Source organism: Engraulis encrasicolus, chromosome 10 (assembly GCF_034702125.1).
Source record: "Engraulis encrasicolus isolate BLACKSEA-1 chromosome 10, IST_EnEncr_1.0, whole genome shotgun sequence".
NCBI lineage: Eukaryota > Metazoa > Chordata > Actinopteri > Clupeiformes > Engraulidae > Engraulis > Engraulis encrasicolus.
The window spans coordinates 424,611-447,702 of NC_085866.1; the positions used below are offsets into that span (position 1 = coordinate 424,611).

General features: G+C 42.5%; 2 protein-coding genes across 2 annotated transcripts in view; one reads left to right on the plus strand and one right to left on the minus strand.

Moving 5' to 3' along the window:
• ppih (peptidylprolyl isomerase H (cyclophilin H)) overlaps window positions 1–23,092 on the minus strand; it is a 40,629-nt gene that overhangs the window by 12,153 nt on the left and 5,384 nt on the right. The window lies entirely within an intron of this gene.
• si:dkeyp-100a1.6 (mucin-2) lies at window positions 2,315–10,186 on the plus strand. Its single transcript, XM_063207740.1, has 4 exons — window positions 2,315–2,372; window positions 7,527–8,221; window positions 8,303–8,987; window positions 9,077–10,186. Exons 2-4 carry the CDS (start codon window positions 7,571–7,573, stop codon window positions 9,583–9,585), a joined length of 1,845 nt encoding a protein of 614 aa, XP_063063810.1. The 5' UTR covers window positions 2,315–2,372; window positions 7,527–7,570; the 3' UTR covers window positions 9,586–10,186.

Sequence of the window (23,092 nt, forward strand, 5' to 3'; positions counted from 1 at the left end):
TGTGTGTGTGTGTGTGTGTGTGTGTGTGCAATCTGTGCATGTACAGTGTGTGTGTGAGGGATGTGGGCAGTGACTGAGTTTCAGAAGATAATGCAGAGATCTGTCTCTGCAATTGGCAGTGCCGTGTGTGTGTGTGTGTGTGTGTGTGTGTGTGTGTGTGTGTGTGTGTGTGTGTGTGTGTGTGTGTGTGTGTGTGTGTGTGTGGTGAGGGGGGCGGATGGGAGCATGAAGGCCTGAAAGAGAAGAAGCATTTGATTCTTTTACGTAGCATCAGCACACACACATGCACACACACACACAAAGAAACAGAGAGAGAGAGAGAGAGAGAGCGAGAGAGTCAGAGAGAAAGGGTGAGTGAGTGAGCAAGAGAGAGAGAGAGAGAGAGAGAGAGAGAGAGAGAGAGAGAGAGAGAGAGAGAGAGAGAGAGAGAGAGAGAGAACATAGTCAGACTGGTAGACTTTCTTCTGAAGAGGATGGAACGCGGTCGCTAACAACAGAACACAGTTGCCCAGGGACGAAAGTTGATGAACAAACTACACACTGCTGAACGTGTACGTACACCTGTGTGTGTGTGTGTGTGTGTGTGTGTGTGTGTGTGTGTGTGTGTGTGTGTGTGTGTGTGTGTGCATGTGTGTGCGTGCACGGGTCTGAGTGTGAGAGAGAAACACACACCACTTGACACCATCACAGCTGTCTGAAGAGTCCATGACTGGCTTGCCATAGGAGCATCAGGACTGGGATACGTCACAACTGGCTTGCCATAGGAGCATCAGGACTGGGATACGTCACAACTGGCTTGCCATAGGAGCATCAGGACTGGGATACGTCACAACTGGCTTGCCATAGGAGCATCAGGAGTGCGATACGTCACAACTGGCTTACCATATGGGATACGTCACAACTGGCTTGCCATAGGAGCATCAGGACTGGGATACGTCACAACTGGCTTGCCAGAGGACTGGGATACATCACAACTGGCTTACCACAGGACTGGGATACGTCACAACTGGCTTGCCACAGGACTGGGATACATCACAACCAGAACAACTGGCTTGCCACAGGACTGGGATACAGCGATACATCACAATTGACTAACTGACTGGTCCTCAACTCTCAGGTAAGTCATGACAGCAGCCGACGCCGTGTGTGTGTGTGTGTGTGTGTGTGTGTGTGTGTGTGTGTGTGTGTGTGTGTGTGTGTGTGAGGTTTCTAAGGGATACTTAATCTTCACCACCTGTAGTTCGGAATCCCGGCAGGCGACAACACAAACAAGTTCAACGACAATCAAGCAGCACAGCACCAAACTGGCCTGACGAGGTGTGTGTGTGTGTGTGTGTGTGTGTGTGTGTGTGAGCCTCAATAATGCCTCTCTCCCCTGAAGCCTCTTCCTCGTCACACATTTGCATTTCATCTATGGCAGGCGGGGCAGTGCGGCAGGTGTGTGTGTGTGTGTGTGTGTGTGTGTGTGTGTGTGTGTGTGTGTACGGACGGGGCTGTTCAGCAGGTTTATCAGCTATATTCATGAATTTGAAACATTTATTGTGTGGATGTGTGTGTGAGAGTGTATGTGAGAGAGAGAGTGTGAGTGTGAGAGAGTGTGAGAGTGTGTTTGCGTGTGTGTCTGAGTGTGAGAGAGTGTGAGTGTGAGTTTGCGTGTGTGTCTGAGTGTGAGAGAGTGTGAGAGTGTGTTTGCGTGTGTGTCTGAGTGTGAGAGAGTGTGAGAGTGTGTTTGCGTGTGTGTCTGAGTGTGAGAGAGTGTGAGTGTGAGTTTGCGTGTGTGTCTGAGTGTGTGTGCTGTTGAACTGTTTATTTTCGTTGGAGCCATTTAGTTCCTGTATTCTCTACATTAACGTTAAACATTCAACTTCCTGTGTGTGTGTGTGTGTGTGTGTGTGTGTGTGTGTGTGTGTGTGTGTGTGTGTGTGTGTGTGTGTGTGTGTGTGTGTGTGTGTGAGAACAGAGTGATCAGCCAGTGTTGTGTGTAATGTGTGTGTAAACTGAGCAAACAAAAAGGCCTTGCCCAGCCTTCAAGGCAAGTTATAGATACCAGCAACACACACACACACACACACACACACACACACACACACACACACACACACACACACACACACACACACACACACACACACACACACACACACACACACACCGTCATACAAGGAAATGGGCAGAGTTTCAGATACACACCCCCATCCATAGTCCTCAACTTAAGTGCTATCTCTCTCGCTCTCTGGCTTACTACTCACACACACCTCACTCACTCTCACACACACACACCTCTCTCACACACACACACCTCACTCACCTCACACTCTCACACACACACACCATCGCACAGGAGGACAGAACGCAGCCTGCACCTGACCACGGTAATGTCCCGCTCTCTCTTTTTACACACACACACACACACACACACACACACACACACACACACACACACACACACACACACACACACACACACACACACACACACACACACACACACACACACACACACAATAACAGTAGGTCACATTGAAAATATGCTCGCACCAACTTACAACAGCTTGGTAAATGTAATGCAGTGTCATGTCAAACACACTACAAGAGGAATACAAGCGTGCGCGCGCACACACACACACACACACGCGCACGCACGCACGCACGCGCACACACACACGCACGCGCACACGCACACAGCTCCAAACCGCACCTTCACCTCAGTCATAAATAGGGATAGCTATAGCTATATTTTTAACGTCGCCTACTCTACTGTGTCTGTCTCTGTTGTCCATTCTACACTGTTGAGGGTAACATTGCCTACTCTACTGTGTCTGTGTCTGTCTCTACTGTGTCGTAGTTCTCAGATGATCTCAGTTCTCTAGTTCTCAGATGATGGTTCTCTAGTTCTTTAGTTCTCTAGTTCTCAGATGATGGTTCTCTAGTTCTCTTGTTCTCAGATAATGGTTCTCTAGTTCTCTAGTTCTTTAGTTCTCTAGTTCTCAGATGATCTCAGTTCTCTAGTTCTCAGATGATCTCAGTTTTCTAGTTCTCAGATGATGTTATACATTTTCTTGAACCCAAAGGGAAGGCCATGAGGCATCAACCAAACAAAAGTTAAACTCTAGCTAAACTACAAAAGAAAAGGACTTAAAACATGTGTACAAACATGAACAAAAATAAATGGCATGAGAACCAAAATTAAAAAGGACATCAATGACTAAATGCAGTCAAGAGGAGGAAATGAATCTGGCGAGCATCAACAAATGAAATCGAATGCGATACCTCTGTGGTGAGAGCTCAAGACACATGCCTCACCACCAACAGCTCAGATCTCCCCACAGAATGAAAATCACCATTTGAACCCCTTGGTCACATGACAGGAATTGGACCATATAAACAGTTCTTTGTGTGTGTGGTCATTTTAACTAAAGACAAAATGGGATGCAGTTCTGAAATGTTTTAAACGGTAAGAGGTTGTAGTAATGGGTGATGTCATGACTAGCGTTTGTAGTAGGCCTATGTTGATTAAAAAAAAAATGTAAACAAATTCTGTCCCCATTAGAATAGTTCATATCTCGGAAAGGGCTTAGTCAAAAAATGTGGCATCACAGGGTAGCATGAGCAATACAACAGCATATTGAAATGGACTGAACTGGTCCTTAAACGTCGCTATCATGGGTGTCATTTTAGGTGTGGATGGTGGAGAGCTCTTAGAACACTACAGGAGAGTAATGGCAGACACAACTCGTTTATTCTCCTGTAGTGTTCTAAGAGCTCTTTAAACATCTGACATTACTGTGAGCTTGCATCAACACCCATTACTACTATAGAGTAATGGCAGACACGAGTGGAGAATGGAATGTTGCGGAGAGCATAATGCAAACTCCAAACATAATTACAAAACATTGATGGCAAGAGTCTCAATAATTAGCAGCACCTGGCTGCAATGACCGCGCCTGGTTGACCCATCACAGATAACAACACAGACAATCACACGCACTGGAACTGGTGCACGGGCAGTCTGTGTGTGTGTGTGCATGTATGTGTGTGTGTGTGTGTGTGTGTTCTTGTTAGCATTGTGAATGCTGATTGCTGTGTGTGTGTGTGTGTGTGTGTGTGTGTGTGTGTGTGTGTGTGTGTGTGTGTGTGTGTGTGTGCGCGTGTGTGTGAGAGAACAGTTTGCGCGCCGTTTCTGCCTATCGCGGTTATCTGCCTGACTGCGTGCGCGCGCGCGCGCGTGTGTGTGTGTTCTTGTCAGCTTTGTGAATGCTCATGTATATGCGTGTATGTGTGTGTGCTTGTCAGCGTTGTAAAATGCTGATGTGAGTGTGCTGTAGACTTAAGATCATTGAATACTGATGTGTGTGTGTGTGTGTGTGTGTGTGTGTGTGTGTGTGTGTGTGTGTGTGTGTGTGTGTGTGTGTGTGTGTGTGTGTGTGTGTGTGTGTGTGTGTGTGTGTGTGTGTGTTGAAGACTAAAGATCATTGCTTTTTAGCACCTGATGCGTCAGTCAGAATGGCTAAGATGAAAACATACACATACAAAGGGTAATCCAAGTTGTGTGTGTGTGTGTGTGTGTGTGTGTGTGTGTGTGGCTAAGATGAAGACATGTACACACATCAAGGCTAATCCAAGTTGCGAATGATAAGACGTCTGCAGCCTTGACATTCTTTCATAAAGCCGTCACGTCATCGATAGCCGAGCAATAGATTTCATTTACTAGAATGGCAGAGTTAGATTTAGATGAAAACTGGAAAAGTCTGCAGCAACAAGCTCCTGTTTCTCTTCCTTTAATATAGCAACCTAAGGTGTAGCTTCGGTTTGGAGAGTGGTGGGAACATTCATATGGTTAATTGTCATAATGCAAAATTGTTATTTTTGCATTAGATTTGTGAAAAAGTGGTGGGGACAAGCTAGTTTCATCTCAAAAGTGGTATGGACATGTCTCCACCATCCACACCTAAAATGACACCCATGATAGCGACGTTAAAGGACCAGTTCAGTCAATTTCAATATGCTGTTGTATTGCTCACGCTCCCGGTGATGACACATTTTTCGGCTAAGCCCTTTCCGAGATATGAGCTATTCTAATGGGGACAGCGTTTGTTTACATTTTTTTTTTTAATTAACATGGGCCTACTCCAAATATTTTCCCAAAAGGTATCGCTGTTTGCTAGTTGTCTGCTGATGTTGTATAACCTTTCAGATGTTTTTGGGAATAAATAAAAATGTTTTTTTGAAATGTAAACAAAGCGCTGCCCCCATTACAATGACCAAGATCTCGGAAAAGGCTGAAGAAGAAGAAAAAAACCTCAGGTACTGACAAGTCCAGGGTAGTGTGAGCATTACAACTGCATGTTGAAATTGACTGAACTGGTCCGTTAATATAGTGAAAGTCTCAATGATAGAGTCTTTAATCTAACGGTGGAAACACACCGAGATATTGACGTTCACTTAACGTGTCCGGCAGCATCGCGAGTCCGAGAGGTTCTCGGGCTGCCTTTCACACTGCACAGTCAGCGTCCACGTTCTATCCGTGGGCAGCAGCCATTAATTTTCAACGGAGTCCGAGCATTGCACACGGACGGCCTCGCAGTGAAAAAAGACTCGAGTTTTGTTTTTCAGTAGCAACGCGGACATGTCCGGTCTGCCGCTCACGAGGCCTCCTGTGTGCAAGCATGATCTGTTTTCAATCATGTATTCTAACAGTTTCAGACTGGTACCGGACACGTTACGTGGACGTCTCGCGCTTGCAGTGTGTAAGCGGTGTGGGGAGCCTCAGGTCTGTGCTGTAATGGGGTGGGGAGGGGTATAGGGCTAAAGTGCAGGGTTGCCAGATGGGGCTGATGATTTCCAGCCCAAAAAATGCTCAAAAACCCGCCTAGAGGCACAAAATCCCGCCCAATTCTATTGATTTCTGTGACAAAAATTGGGCAGGTTTTCATGCTAAATGCCATTTTTACCCGCACTCGGCTATCCTAAGCAGCCCAATTTGGGCGGGAAACAGCCAATCTGGCAACACTGCTAAAGTGGGGAGCAGGAGGAAGAGACCTGGAGCGGACTCATGAGGTCATGAACAACAGGTTGAGGCGACACGCAAGAGAAACATGCAGCTAGATGCCGGATTTATTTTTTTTTCATTGTTATTTTTTTTGTCTTTTTCGGCTTTATTTGATAGGACAGTGTGAGAGGTGGACAAGAAGTGAATTGGGAGAGAGACAGGCAGGGGTCGTAATGAAAAAATGCTGTTTAAATAAACTCACAGTGAGAATGTTTTTCACCACGGAATGCCAGCAGTTGATACAAATCTGAATACAGCATGTAAAGCAATTTTTCGTATGAAAAGTGTTTCCCACGACACTCGTTCGGAACGCTCTGTCAAAAAGTTGCATTTTGAGTTTTCTGACAGCGGACCGTGAACTGAAGTTCCCGGCCAGCGAATCGATCGTCATCTTTCACTTACTAATGATTCACATAACCATCGACTGACTCGGGACATTGATTAATGAAACTTTTAATCCTACCTGGAGCCCCTTCAACATGTCTCCCCCTGTAAATACTCTCCATACTTGGCACGTCCACACACAAACACACACACACACACACACACGAACACACACACACACACACACACACACACACACACACACACACACGAACACACGAACACACACACACACACACACACACACACACACACACACACACACACACACACACACACACACGCGTGTCTGTTGCCTGAGAGGGATGAAAAGAGACAAAAGACAGAAACTGGCGGCTGGCTACCTGAGGCAGACGTCATGTGACCCAACCAGGAATAGAAGGGCGTGTCCATAACCAGGAAGGGCGTGTCCATAACGCATCAGTAGAATTCTATAATGTCATGTAATGTAACTTGTGCCCAAAAGATGCTCGTATCAGTAGACTTCTGTAATGTCACTCAAATCATGGTACTCAGTGTTCATCTAGCCAGGCCGTGCCCTCCTAGTGACGCAACAATCAGGCTAGTGTTCATCGGCCGTTCCTGTATCATATGCTGGATATGTGGCCCACGTATATAAGTCAATGTGTTGCCCCATAGCCAATACAATCAAATCACTTGTATTCAAACAAAAGCCAAGCTCCCAATTGAGTGATAGGCGTCATCATTTTTGCAACTTTGACATCTTTGACATGTCTGATGAAGGTCATGCTGCCCGAAACGTCACATTAAAAATAAGAGCAACGGGAGCTTGGTGTCGCCGACTTTTCGTTCAGTTTTTCATGGTATTCTTGCTGGTCCTGCCGCCCCCAGTCTTTGTGAGACGGATGTGCGTGTTTTTCTCTTTTTGACTAGTGGATAATTCATTAGCCAATGAAGTTGATGAGGTGATTCATGACCCCTGTGTGTGGGTGTTTGTGTGCACGTGCTAACAACAGTACTGTACGTGTGCTTGTGTGCGTGAGCAAAATGCTAGCTACAGTATGTGTGCCTGTGTGCTAAACTGTGTGTGTGTGTGTGTGCTAATGGTGTCATGTCTTGTCTTGTCCCCCAGGAGGCGCTCCGCTCCAGTGAGTTCCAGAACAGCGTTCCGTTCCGATGTTGCCGAGCAACGGCGGCACAATGGCGGAGCTGAGCGTGCAGGAGGGGGCGTGGCCAGCGGAGAGCCGGTGGGCCAATTGCACGCAGCAGCATGCGGCCGTCATGGCGACTAAGCTGCTCCTGGGCGTGTTCATTGGCTGGCTGTGCCGCGGCTCGCTCGGCCGCTCCCTGATGGGCGTGTACCTCGCCTCCCTGCTGCTGGCCGACTTCCTGTTGGGGGCGGGGCTGACGGCCGCGTGGTGGCTAGAGGGGCGGGGTCTCCATCTCTCCGCCACCTTGCTGTCTCACGCCTCTGCGGTCTACGCCGCCCTGCCGCTCCCCGCCCTCATCCTGGGCGCCCTCGACTACGCAGCCACCGCCTACAGCAACCGCACACGCACATGCAGCAGCAGCACCCCTGGCAACCACATCAGCATCACCCCTGGCGACAGTCACAGCATCACCCATGGCAACGGCATGACCAGCATCACCCATGGCAACCACATCAGCATCACCCGTGGCAACCGCCTCGGTGGCATCGTCAGTGGGCGTGGCGCGACGCTGCTGCGTGTGGTCGTCGTGGCGATGATGTGGGCCGGAGCGGGTCTGTCGTCGTGGCTCCACACGGACGCGTCGGTGCTGATGCTGGAGGGGGGGGTGGGGGTGGGGGTGCGGATGCTGGAGGGGGGGGTGGGGGTGCTGATGCTGGAGGGGGGGGTGGGGGTGCGGATGCTGGTGTGTCACGTGGAGACCAGCCCCTTCATCAGCATCTTCTGCCTCTCCATCCTCCTCATCACCACGGCAACACTCCTCACAAACCCCACGCACCTCCCACGCTGGGCTCGCCTGGCCAATCACATCAGCTCTCTACAACAGCAACCAGCCAATCAGATGAGCTCTCAACAGCAGCTGGCCAATCACAGCTGCCGTCAGCCGTGGACACCGCCTCCCAGCTACGCTGATCACATCAAGGACTACAAGCCCCCAAGCAGCTACGTAGCCACTACTCCACATCACACACCAGCCACTACTCCACATCACACACCAGCCACTACTCCACATCACACACCACCCAGCTACGTGGACACGACTCCACACCAGCTCACATCCAGCCATGTGAAGACACCAGACCACCATAACTCCCCAAGCTGTAAAGACCCCCCCACGCCACAATCCCCAGAGCCCCCCACGCCACAATCCCCAGACCCCCCCACACCACACACCCCAGAAACCCCCCACGCCACACACACCCCAGACCCCCCCACGCCACAATCCCCAGACCCCCCCACGCCACACACCCCAGAGCACACCATTGTCACCTGCGAGAAGACAGCCATCCTTGCACCCCCCAGCTATGACGAGGACCGCACACCACACCACCTGACGCCCCCCAGCTATGACGAGGCAGTGGGCCCCCTCCTCCTGCCCCCCCTGGGTAACCCCCTCCCCCCCCTGGGTGCCCCCCTCCTGCCCCCCTGGGTGCGCCCCTGCCCTCGCTGCGTGCCCCCCTCCTGCCCCCCCTCGGTTGCCCCCTCCCCCCGCTGCGTGTGAGCTGTGCGTTGCTGCTGGCTCTGCACTGGTGTCCGTACGTGCTGGTGCACCTGAGTAGTGACCTGCTGGGCATGGCCATTCCCGCCCACGTCTCCAACAACGCGCTCTGGGCCGCCGCCGCTAACAGCCTGCTAGCAGCACTCACGTACTGGGCCACGCACACACACACACGGGCATGCTGCGACACACACACGCACACACACTCCAGCTGCGACACACACAAGCACACGCACACGTACACACACTCCAGCTGCGACACTCACACGGACAAGAGCTCGTTCACAGACCCGTGCACACACACCGGCTCGTGCACACACACCCCATTCTGCACACACACCCCATTCTGCATCGGGGATCAGGGCTTGGACCTGGTCTGTGATTGGAGGATTGCTGGATATCTGAGTTACCATGCCAACGACAACATCGCCTTCACACACACACTGCCAGAGGAGATACACACACAGAGGAAACTCCCGCTCTGACTGACTGACACACACACACACACACAAACACAAACACACTCAAGGGCCAAATGTTTACTTCCTTCTTCTGTAGAGGGATTAACATGTAAGAACATTGGAGTACGAACAACCATTTTTGACTTTTGCATTTTATTTTGGGAAATGAAGTCCTATCATCTTGTGTGAATTCTTGCTAGGGGTCGACCCATACAGGTTTTTTAATGGCCGATGCGATACCGATATTTTTTCCATCACCCTTGGCCGATACCCGATTTCCGATACCCGATATTTGGGGCCGATATGGGTTAAAAAATGACAAATATTCCAGGTCTCAAGTTAAAAATAAACATTCCTTTAACATTATCAAATTGAGGTAGAACTTGTAACATTTAAACACCCACTCTAACAATCAAGTAATGTCTAACAATCAAGTAATACAAAAATAAAGTGTCTTGGTGCTTCTAAAAAAACAGAATAACCTAAAATAATAATAAAATTGTGTGCATCAGCCAAAACCACATGTGTATCGGCCGATACCGATACACTTAAAATATTCAAATATCGGCCCGATATCGAACCGATATATATATCGGTCTATCCTTAGTAAGAACATTGGAGTAAGAACTACCATTTGACTTTGCATTTTATTTTGGGAAATGAAGTCCTATCATCTTGTGTGAATTCTTGCCATTCAAGTTTTGAGTGAGAACATAAGTTACTTTCTAAACCTAGATAACATGCATTTTGCAATACAATGCAATGGAATGCCCAATACTCAATTTCCCAAAATGCTCCAAAATGGATATACACCATTTTGCAAGGAATCTCTTTGTGTATTCTACAGGATTACAGGGTTCTAGCCAGACTGGCATCATGAAGAGGCGTATTATTTTCACGCTAGTATATTCTGCGTTTTGGTGCAAACTGACTTTTCTCTTTTAACCTTTAAAAGGTACACTTTTTAGTTGTTTATTTCAAGAATTCATGCTACCCATTCACTAATGTTACTTTTTCATGAATACTTACCACCACCATCAAATTCTAAGTATTCATTCATACATGAACATTTAGAATTTCCGGAAATAGGCATTTTTAGCTGCAAAAATGACTGTACTTGGGGCATACTATAAAAATTAAAGTTTATTATTTTATAAACTTTCACGAAACTACGAAAATGAGAAAATACTACAATGTACAGGTGTTACAGAGTCTCTCTTGGTGGGGTACGACAGTTTTATTGTTCATCTACTGTGTTTTATATTATTAATATATTGCTGTTCTTTTATATTGCTGACTCAATAAACTACTGAAAAAAAGACTAGTGTCTGGAAATAAACTTAATGCAAACATCACTAATCGCACAAAGACAGAATGGGTCTGTGGGTCCCCTGCATATAACTTAATTGTATTGCAAAAGTATTTTCTAAGTTTTCTTTACATAAAATGTCATATATCAGGGGCCGGATAAAACGGCCTCAAGGGCCACAAACGGCCCTCGAGACATAGGTTCCCCGCCCCTGGCCCTCGAGACATAGGTTCCCCACCCCTGCTGCCCTCGAGACATAGGTTCCCCACCCCTGGCCCTCCAGACATAGGTTCCCCTCCCCTGTTCTAGGTCAACACCCCTTTAGGAGACTTTAAAGTTAGGAGACCTTTGGAGACTTTAGGTTGAGAATAAACGGAGTCCGACCCCGATAGTGCGATATCTTATACAAGTCGTTGCCACCAAACATCACAGAAAGAGAAGGAGGAGGAGGGGACAACATCACCTTAGCAGGCCAAACTTGAGCACACTCCTTTGCTTTAGGAGGGCAGGGTTTGGGGTCTTACTCCTTTGCTTTAGGAGGGCAGGGTTTGGGGTCTTACTCCTTTGCTTTAGGAGGGCAGGGTTTGGGGTCTCTTACTCCACTAGACAACTCTTTGCCGCTGCTAGTCTCAAAGGCGTATGAATGGCAGCCATACGCTGCTAGTCTCAAAGGCCAATGAATGGCAGCCGTACACTGCTAGTCTCAAAGGCATGTGAACGGCAGCCGTACGGTGGCAGAAAGGAACTCCTGATATGTATGGCATGGCGGTAGCTCCTCTCCTCTCATCTCCTCTCCTCTTCTCTCCTCTCCCCTCCTCTCCTCTCCTCTACTCTCCTCTGCTCCACTCTACTCTCCTCTGCTCCACTCTACTCTACTCTCCTCTACTCTCCTCTGCTCCACTCTACTCTCCTCTGCTCCACTCTACTCTACTCTCCTCTACTCTCCTCTACTCTCCTCTCTTGTCCCCTCCTCTCCTCTTCTCTCCTCTCCTTCTCCTCTCCTCTCCTCTCCTCACCTCTCCTCTCCTCTCCTCTCCTCCCCTCCCCCCTCCTCTCTCCTCTCTCCTCCTCTCCTCTTCTCTCCTCTCATCTCCTCTCCTCTTCTCTCCTCTCCCCTCCTCTCCTCCTCCTCTCCTCTCCAAACTGGTCTCTCAGGTCTCATCACTGCATCGCTTGTCAGATGGATCAGCTACAGTCTCCTCTCCTCAGTTCTCAACACCTCATTATCTGCGCCTGACCTTTTGTTGTCATATTTTAATTGTCACATGTCACAGAGTTGAAATGTGACTTTTGACTTTGACTTTGACATCGCCGACCACACCCCATCTGCTTCAGGGCGTTATTCACTTTAGAGATCATCATCACGTCGTTCGAGGCATTCCGTACCGGACTAGGCATTGTAGTAGCCTTTATTGTCCCCAAGGGGAAATTCGTTCTAACCACACAGGGTGCAGTCGCCGCAAGAGTGTGTGCAAGATTCAAGATTAAAGGGTTCAAGATTCGATGAGCATCATTCACGATGCACACATACAGTAGCACAATGCAATATAAGAGATGACGATGGCTTGCGATACATGTATTATTACGATGCATTGCCATATATACTTCATTAAACGTGCAAATATACTGTACAGCTTCCTTGCCAGTTACTGTGTAGCATTCATAATTGTTCATAAAATTTTCAGAGGATATAATTTACTGCATCAACACACACACACACACACACACACACACACACACACACACACACACACATACACACACACACACACACACACACACACACACACACACACACACACACACTAGGGTGCATCAAACGCCCCGACATCTGAAAATCCTGCTCTGCTGTTGCAAAATTGTTCCTTTGTATAAACATAACACCTATGTAGAATCTTAACAAACATACTGGTATGTATGGCATGGCAGTAGCTCATCTCCTCTCCTCTCATCTCCTCTCCTCTGCTCTCCTTTCCTCTCCTCTCCTTCTCTCTCCTCTCCTTTCCTCTCCTCTTCTCTCCTTTCCTCTTATCTCCTCTCCTCTCCTCTCCTCTCCTCTCCTCTCCTCTCCTCTCCCCTCCCCTCCCCTCCCCTCCCCGTGCAAAATGGCATTGTCATTCAGTGTAAAGGATGCCTTCTGCTGACTGTAACTGTAAAAAACATGACTCTTTTATTTATTTATTGTTATAGGGAATTCATGAAAGCCTCAGCTGTCATCCATTCACTTGAAACAATTTTAAAATCATGTTTTTTTGCAGTTACAGTCGGCGGAAGGTGTCCGTAACACTGAATGACAAAGACGTCTTTGACCCACATACAGTAGCACAATGCAATATAAGAGATGACGATGGCTTGCGATACATGTATTATTACGATGCATTGCCATATATACTTCAGTAAATGTGTAAAAATACAGCTTCCATGCCAGTTACTGTGTGCATTCATAATTGTCATGACAATGTTTTTTTTCACGTCCCTATTTTGTAAGTTTCAGAGGATATCATTTACTGCATCAATACATGTCCATGTCCACACACGCACACACACACACACACACACACACACACACACACACACACACACACACACACACACACACACACACACACACACACACACACACACACTAGGGCTGTGCAATATATCGTATTTATATCGCGATATCAATATTCATCATATATCGTGATATCAATATCAAAATTCATATATCGTGATATTTTGTCATTTGTCATTTGCAACGCTACGGTGCAGTATGGCAGCCAAGGGATTAAGCAAAACGCAGGGGTGGTACATCAGAACTAGCTCTATGTTGAGAAAAATAGACGCCTCTCGAGTCTCGCGCTCTCCCCAAGTCTACATTCACGCAGACTTACTAGACATTATGCTACTAGAAAGCACTAGAAACTAGAAAGCCATTATGCGTGCTACTCCACTACGATAATAGTGGCGGGGGTTGGGAATTTCGTATATATCGCTTAAAATATCGTGATATTGATTTTTTCCAATATCGAGCAGCCCTAACACACACACGTGCACGCACGCACGCACGCACGCACGCACGCACGCACGCACGCACGCACGCACGCACGCACGCACACACACGCACACACACACACACACACACACACACACACACACACACACACACACACACACACACACACTCACCTGCAGGACAGGCAGGCTGAGGAGGTCCTTTGTTTCACAGTATACAGAAGGACACTAAGAAGCACATCATTATTGGGGATTGGACTGCCTGAGATGCCAAAACTGGCCCAGATCGGGAAACCTCTAGGCGTGCGCGCGCGCGCGTGTGTGTGTGTGTGTGTGTGTGTGTGTGTGTGTGTGTGTGTGTGCCTGAATTTCCCCCTGGGGATCAATAAAGTTTCTCTACTCTACTCTACTCTACACACACACACACACACACACACACACACACACACACACACACACACACACACACACACACACACACACACACACACACACACACACCGGACCAATACAGAGACACACTGCATCACACAGACCACTGCATCAAACAGGCTGTACCTGTCCAATCTATCTCAGTCACACACACACAGATGGTTTTGATGTTTGAAAGCTCTTTTTTGTCTCTACAAATTACTGCAACAGCATGGAATACACAACAGTGAGTCACCTAAACTAAATTAAGTTGTGAAAGGAAGACAAAAGGAAAAACCACCACACTACCAGACCTGTGCCTGTCATGCAGATACTCACACACACGCGCACACACACACACACACACACACACACACACACACACACACACACACACACACACACACACACACACACACACACACACACACACACACACACACACACACACACACACACACACACCTCATTGTGCCCGTCATGCAGACAGGGACAATTCAATGTAAATGTCAACCATTGTCAAAACAAGAAATTGTCTCACACACTCACACTAACACAACACTCTGAAGCGTCCCTGGGTGTTTTGGAAGGCGCTACATAAAACGAAAGTTACATAAGTTAAACCGGTGTGTCATATAAGCTTATAGGTCCCTCCATACTCACTATGTTAGCTTTAAGTTAATGGCCAAAAAAAGGGTCATTTTACTGTGATTTTGCGCAATTCTGTACTTTTTGACAGCTGACTTTTAGGCTATGCTAAAATCCATGAAATAGCAAAACACCACCCATCTTAATTATTATTTAGGAACTTAAGAGATAATTCTAACTTTTATACAGAGTCCTTAAATATAATCAAAAGGTTATCATAGATTTCTCAACCAGATAAAATGTGGATTTCAGACGCGTCACATCCATAACAAAATTTTTGTCACATCCATAACGCTGATTTTTCTTTCCCCGAGTCTGCATGAAATGCGCAATATTTAAAACAAACCCAGGTCAAAAAAATGTGTACTTAAGTGTACTTTAAATATATTTAATTTTCTGAAAGTATATTTTAAGTACACTCTACTTATCAAGTACAGTACTTAAGTATGGTATTTAAAAATATACTTATAGTTAAGTGTATTTTAAATATATTTTAAAATAATTTGTATTATTAAAGTTATGTACTTAAATATAGTTTTATCAAATATACTGTTAGTGTATTGTACTTTAAATGTATTTTAAGTATATTTGTATTTTAAAAGTAATGTGCTAAGTGTAGTATTGTCAAATATACTATTAGTGTATCATATTTTAAATGTATTTCAAGTATATTTGTATTTTAAAAGTAATGTGCTAAAGTGTAGCATTATAAAGTATACTATTAGTGTATTATACTTTAAGTGTATTTTAAGTATCTTTGCATTTTAAAAGTTATGTACTTAAGTGTAGTATTATAAAGTACACTATTAATGTATTGTATTTAAATGTATTGTAAGTACATTTGTATTTTAAAAGTAATGTGCTAAAGTGTAGCATTATACAGTATACTGTTAGTGTATTATATTTTAAGTGTATTTTAAGTATCTTTGTATTTTAAAAGTTATGTACTTAAGTGTAGTATTATAAAATACACTATTAGTGTATTGTATTTAAATGTATTGTTAGTACAATTGTATTTTAAAAGTCATGTACTTAAGTGTAGTGTTATGAAATACACTATTATTGTATTGTATTTAAATATATTTTAAGTACATTTGTATTTTAAAAGTAATGTGTTAACGTGTAGTATTGTTAATTATACTAGTAGTATATTCAATTTTAAGTCTATTTAAAGTACATTTGTATTTTAAAAGTAATGTGTTAACGTGTAGTATTATAAAATACACTATTAGTGTATTGTATTTAAATGTATTGTAAATACATTTGTATTTTTAAAGTAATGTGCTAAAGTGTGATATTGTTAAATATACTATTAGTATATTCTATTTAAATGTATTTTAAGTACATTTGTATTTTAAAAGTAATGTGCTAAAGTGTAGCATTATAAAGTATACTATTAGTGTATTATATTTTAAGTGTATTTTAAGTATCTTTGTATTTTAAAAGTTATGTACTTAAATGTAGTATTATAAAATACACTATTAGTGTATTGTATTTAAATGTATTGTAAGTACATTTGTATTTTTAAAGTAATGTGCTTAAGTGTGGTACTGTTAAATATACTTTTAGTATATTCAATTTTAAGTCTATTTTAAGTACATTTGTATTTTAAAAGGTAATGTGTTAAAGTGTAGTATTATAAAATACACTATTAGTGTATTGTATTTAAATGTATTGTAAATACATTTGTATTTTTAAAGTAATGTGCTTAAGTGTGGTATTGTTAAATATACTATTAGTATATTCTATTTAAAGTCTATTTTAAGTACATTTGTATTTTAAAAGTAATGTGCTAAAGTGTTTTATTAAAAAATACACTATTAGTGTATTGTATTTAAATGTATTGTAAATACATTTGTATTTTTAAAGTAATGTGCTTAAGTGTGGTATTGTTAAATATACTATTAGTATATTATATTTTAAGTCTATTTTAAGTACATTAATATTTTAAAAGTAATGTGTTAAAGTGTAGTGTTATAAAATACACTATTAGTGTATTGTATTTAAATGTATTTTAAGTACATTTGTATTTTTAAAGTAATGTGCTAAAGATTGTTTTTAGAAAATAAACTATTAGTGTTGTGTATTTAAATGTATTGTAACTATATTTACAAAATAAATAAACTAATTACTGGCCAAAGTACAGTCATTTTCCTAGCAAAAAATGTCTATATCTGGAACATGGACAAGAACCTCAATTTATGATGATGATGAATGACTCCCCTTTTTCCAGCATGAATTTTGGAAATAAACTACAAAAAATCATACACAGTACACCATTATAGTAATGTATGGTATTAGAAAATGTACTGCTAGTTTAATGTATTAAACTTTGTTCTTAAAAAATGTACTCAAACATAGTGTTAGAAAATATACATTATCAGTTATATATACCTAAACTATATTTTAATACCTTTACAAATATGCACTTTTTTTGCATACTTACTATATTGCCTTTTTGGCACTAATATTAATTGTCTTTAATGAAATTTACTCACTTATAAAGATTTTATGTTATTTTTCTTGTTGTCTTGAACCACTTCAAGTGTATTTTAAGTGTATTTGTATTTTTAAAGTAATGTGCTTAAGTGTTGTATTTGAAAACATACTGTTAGTGTAGTATATTTTAAGTGTATTTTAAGTGTATTTGTATTTTAAAAGTAATGTGCTAAAGTTTGGTATTAGAAAGAATATTTGAAACGTACTTAAAGTTAAGTATGATTTTAGTATATTAAGTACACTTGTACAAAGTTTGATTTTTAGTACCAAAAAGTCAACTTAAAATGTGTTAAAGCTCTACTTAATTATATTTCAAGTGTATTTAAGTATACTTTAAGTTTTCCCAAAATAACATTCTTTAAATACACACTTTTGAAGTATATTTTAAATACAAAAATACATACTTATTAAGTATATTAAGTACACTTTTTTCACCTGGGTACTTTTTTAAACCATCATTTTAGTGTATTTTAACCTAGGCTTATTTATTCATTATGCTTTGTAACATTAAATAACCTTCCACCTTCCATTTTGTTAATGTATTTTCATGGTAAAAACACCATATTGAAGAGCACAAACAGATCTTAAAAAGGCATGTAAGGCCTTACCTATTAAACTTTTAAGCACAATACTGAAGTCTGTACTTAAGTTGTGTTATTAGTGTATTAAGTGCACTTTAAGTGTACTTTTTGGTGCACAAATTAAACATGTAAAAGTGTCTTTAATTCGATAAAAGCATACCACCACCAATGATTTCTAAGTATTATAATTAAGTATATAAAAGTATACTTAAAGTGTACTACTCAAGACTATTACTTCAAGAACGTAATTGTGCCTGTCAAAGAACAGGTAGTTGTGGTCTAGTGGTTTGAGTGCAGGTCTGTGGTTCAGTGAATTGTGGGTTCGAATCCTGGTTGAGGCAGTGGTTGTTGTCTGAAGTGAAGGTGAAAGGAAGGTTCATGTGAATGGCTGATGGTTGTGAACAAGACAATGTACAATGGAAATGAGTAACTGGGGATTACATTAATGTTTTTTTCATATACTTTTGAAATATATTTAAAGTGTACTTAAAATAAATATATTTGAAATGTGCTTAAAGTAAAATCTACTTGTAGTATACTTAAAATACATTTAGAGTCAATACACTTAAAATGTACTTAAAGCGATTTTTGTGAATATATTTGAAATGTACTTAAAGTAAGTATGTTTTTAGTATATTAAGTACACTTGTACAAAGTTTGATTTTAGTACAAAAAAGTCAACTTAAATGTGATTAAGCTCTACTTAATTATATTTCAAGTGTATTTAAGTATACTATAAGTTGTCCCAAAATAACACAACTTAAGTATGTACTTCTGCAGTATACTATAAAGTACTTTCTCATGACATTGAAATAGATTTCTAATGTACTTAAAATGTGCTTATCCGCATGCTAAAGTTCACATTAAACACATTTTAAAGTGACTTGGTTAGTATACTTATAATGTACTTAAAGTTAAATATATTTTTAGTATATTAAGTACACTTGTACAAAGTTTGATTTTAGTACAAAAAAGTCAACTTAAAATGTGATTAAGCTCTACTTAATTATATTTCAAGTGTATTTAAGTATACTATAAGTTGTCCCAAAATAACACAACTTAAGTATGTACTTCTGCAGTATACTATAAAGTACTTTCTCATGACGTTAAAATAGATTTCTAATGTACTTAAAATGCACTTATCCACATGCTAAAGTTCACATTAAACACATTTTAAAGTGACTTGGTTAGTATACTTATAATGTACTTAAAGTTAAATATATTTTTAGTATATTAAGTACACTTGTACAAAGTTTGATTTTAGTACAAAAAAGTCAACTTAAAATGTGATTAAGCTCTACTTAATTATATTTCAAGTGTATTTAAGTATACTATAAGTTGTCCCAAAATAACACAACTTAAGTATGTACTTCTGCAGTATACTATAAAGTACTTTCTCATGACGTTAAAATAGATTTCTAATGTACTTAAAATGCACTTATCCGCATGCTAAAGTAAACATTAAACACATTTTAAAGTGACTTGGTTAGTATACTTATAATGTACTTAAAGTTAAATATATTTTTAGTATATTAAGTACACTTATACAAAGTTTAATTTTAGTACAAAAAAGTCAACTTAAAATGTGTTTAAGCTCTACTTAATTATATTTCAAGTACATTTAAGTATACTATAAGTTGTCCCAAAATAACATTCTTTAAATACACACTTTTGAAGTACACTTTAAATACAATAAAACGTACTTATTAAGTATATATTAAGTACACTTTTTTTTTACTTGGGAAGGTATTTTCATGTTCAACTAAGACTCTTTTATCAAATGAATATCTACATTTGAGTATTATGTAAACTGAATATGTGTAGTGACCTGAAAAACTGGGTATTTTTTCTGTCACATCCGTAACGCATGTCTTTTTTGGCTCTTCATGTACTGTGGGAATTATTTTCCTTCCATCACTTCTCCAATATGGGAGGTCTTAAAAACACACAACACTTCAATTAGTACTGGGAAAGAATAAAAACTAGCTTCATCATTTGTTGCCATTTTGAGTCTAAATGTCACATCCATAACGCTGGAATTGCCCATCGGCGTCTCACTACTAGGCCTGTTATGCAGGATGCAGATAGGCAGGTGCCTCATCACTGGCTCAGTTCACACGCGTCGCCATTTCACAATCACACAACATTTCATAAGCACATCTGCAGGTCAGCTCAGGGCTACTTAGCCTTTTCCCACGGCAACAGATATAGAAGACAGAACTGGCCCCGTTTGGTTCCATCTTCTATCTTTGTATCGGTGTGTGTGTGTGTGTGTGTGTGTGTGTGTGTGTGTGATGCAGTGCGTCTTTGTATTGGTCTGGTGTGTGTGTGTGTGTACTCTATAATATAGAATATGTTATTACGACATACACACACACTTAATTTAACACATCTGTTTTGAGACCCCATTTTGTAGACATGACTAAAGCCATACCATAGTATTGGGTTTCATTTTAGGTGTGGATGGATGGATGGTGGCGGGGACATGTCCACAGATGAGCATAGCTGATACCCAACACTTCTTCACAAATATAATGCAACAGCCTAGAGCAGAGCAGGGGGGTCAAACATGAGGCCCGGGGGCCTAGAGCAGGGGGGTCAAACATGAGGCCCGGGGGCCAAGAGCAGGGGGGTCAAACATGAGGCCCGGGGGCGGATGCGGCCCGCTAGATGGTTCAATACAGCCCCAGACTTGTAGAGGAAATGTAACTAAGTATGTAAGTAGCAGTAAGTTAATCTGTAGCATTACAAAGTTGCCGCAGGTTTCAGGGATTTCAAGTTTGCGTTTTTTGGTCCCCATTTACAGTTGATGCTCCTGAATGCGCTGTCATCCAACTCAAGATGATCAGCAATGTGACTCCGATATCAAGCTGAAATTTGCTATTTCACAATAACATTTGTGATCCGGCCCGCTTGCGATCAAATCGACTAGTAGTAGTAGTAGTAGTAGTAGTAGCTTTATTGTCCCCCATGGGGGAAATTTCTTCTAGTGAGAGGTGCGTAAGACATGAAAACAAACACAATACAGTCAGATTCCCAAGCACATTTACCCCAAGCAACACATTCCCCCATAACATAGACAAGACATTGGACAAAAACAGATGTCATCCATCAACAGTGGTCAGTCCCAGTTAACCCCATAGCGTGGACAAAGCATGGGAGGATGTGCAAGCAGCATGGCCTGAACCAAAATGAGTTTGACAGCCCTGGCCTAGAAAGACATTCTGCCAAATAAATGTGCCCACTGCTTTCCAAGCCAAACCTATAGCTACACCTTTGCGTAGTATGCATACACACCATTTTACAGCCATGAACAAGGCCGCCTGACCTGTACCATAATACTAGTCTTATCACACCGAGTAAACATGTTGGCATGGTAACAGCCATTAGGAGCAATCATTCACACATCCCATAATGTCCACCAGGCCTTATCAGACTAGGCAAACACGTCGCTATAGCAACGGCCATTAAGGACAGCCAATCACACGGGTCCGGAAGATAAGCGGGCGGGCCTTGGGCAACTACAGCACAAAGGTAGAGGTGAAGGTGTGTGTGTGTGTGTCAGTGTGTTGCTGAGGTGCTCTGCTTATGACCATGTGTCATAATGTAATAAAATGTGTCTCTACAAACGTCATTGCTGCTCCGCTAAGAAGTATATGCGTACATAATAAGTTATGTGTCAAATTCTGTTTCTTCAGATGCAGTCTTCTCTACCTGGTTGATAATAAACACAATTGTAATTGAGTGAGTGAGTGTGTGAAGAGAGAGAAATGGTCCCAACACTTTTTGCCAAGCTCTATATATAGGCCTTGAGCTATGGCCCCAAATTTTGGCCATCGGTGCCATCTGGGGGGGGGAATGCTAACAATTTTTTTTGGTAAGGTATATCCCCCCACTACTAGAAAAAGCCTGATAGCAGTCACGGGGTGGTAGCGAAACCCCTTTTTTCGACTCTTGAAGTGACTACCCCCCTCTATTAAATTCCATGTTTGAATTCGGATGCATGTCTAGTTCAGGCTCATTTCGTGGGGTATTGCCAATACTCTATACCATGGTGCCTGGTATTACTGGAAAGGGGACCTTTCAGGCTTTCATTTAAGATCATTGGTGAATCTGTCTGACATACACAGAGGTCACAGCACTTCATTAAATCAGACATAGCTAACATTTTCCAACAACTCTTGGCTAAACTGTCTGCTTTCGTTTATCTCTGTGGCGTAAAAGAACACCAAGGACACAAAATTGGACAACCTCAATACTCTTTGGAGTCTGCTGATTCAGAAAATGTATAATATGCCCATACAATTGTTTTGTATGCGTTTGTGAGAGCGTTAAATTTGAATTGTGCAACCAGCAAAAGTCTTCAAAATAATAGCCAATACATGCAGCAGGTCATCTGTTGGAAGTATTGGGCCTTTTTCCTTCCAAAGTTTCTGCTTGGCATCACTGCTTGGCATTAGGCCTTCATTTAAGATCATTACTAAATCTGTCTGACATACTCAGAGGTCACAGCACTTCATTAAACCAGAAATAATAATAACAAATGTCGCCTAAACTGTAGGCTTTCTTTAGTCCCTACGTACTGTAAACCATGGGAAAACATCAAGGACACAAACCCCAACCATTTCAATACTCAAGGCACTCTGCTAATTCAGACAAGGCATGATATACCCATACAATGTATTGTGAGAGCCTTACAAAAGGCCATAATGACCATTAATATGACATAATTTAAGTCCAATTCTGTCCTATCTCTTTATAGACGTAAGGAAATGTAAGGAGACATAAGACGTAAGGAGATAAAAGAGATGAGCGGGGGCATGGGGAGGCACTGTATGTACAGTAGATGTAGAGTTAGGGGGGGGCAAGGGGGAGAAGTAGGGGTGAGGTGAGTGGGGGCAATTGAGGGGGAGCACTGTTGGGTGGGGGGCAAGGCCAGGGTAGTGGAGGAAAGTGAGTGGAGGGCACTGTTGAGTGGGGGGAGGTGACTGGGGGGGCACTGTGGAGTGGGGGGGGGGGTAGTGGGGGTAGGTGAGGGGGGGGGCACTGTTGAGTGGGGGGTAGTGGGGGTAGGTGAGTGGGGGGGGGG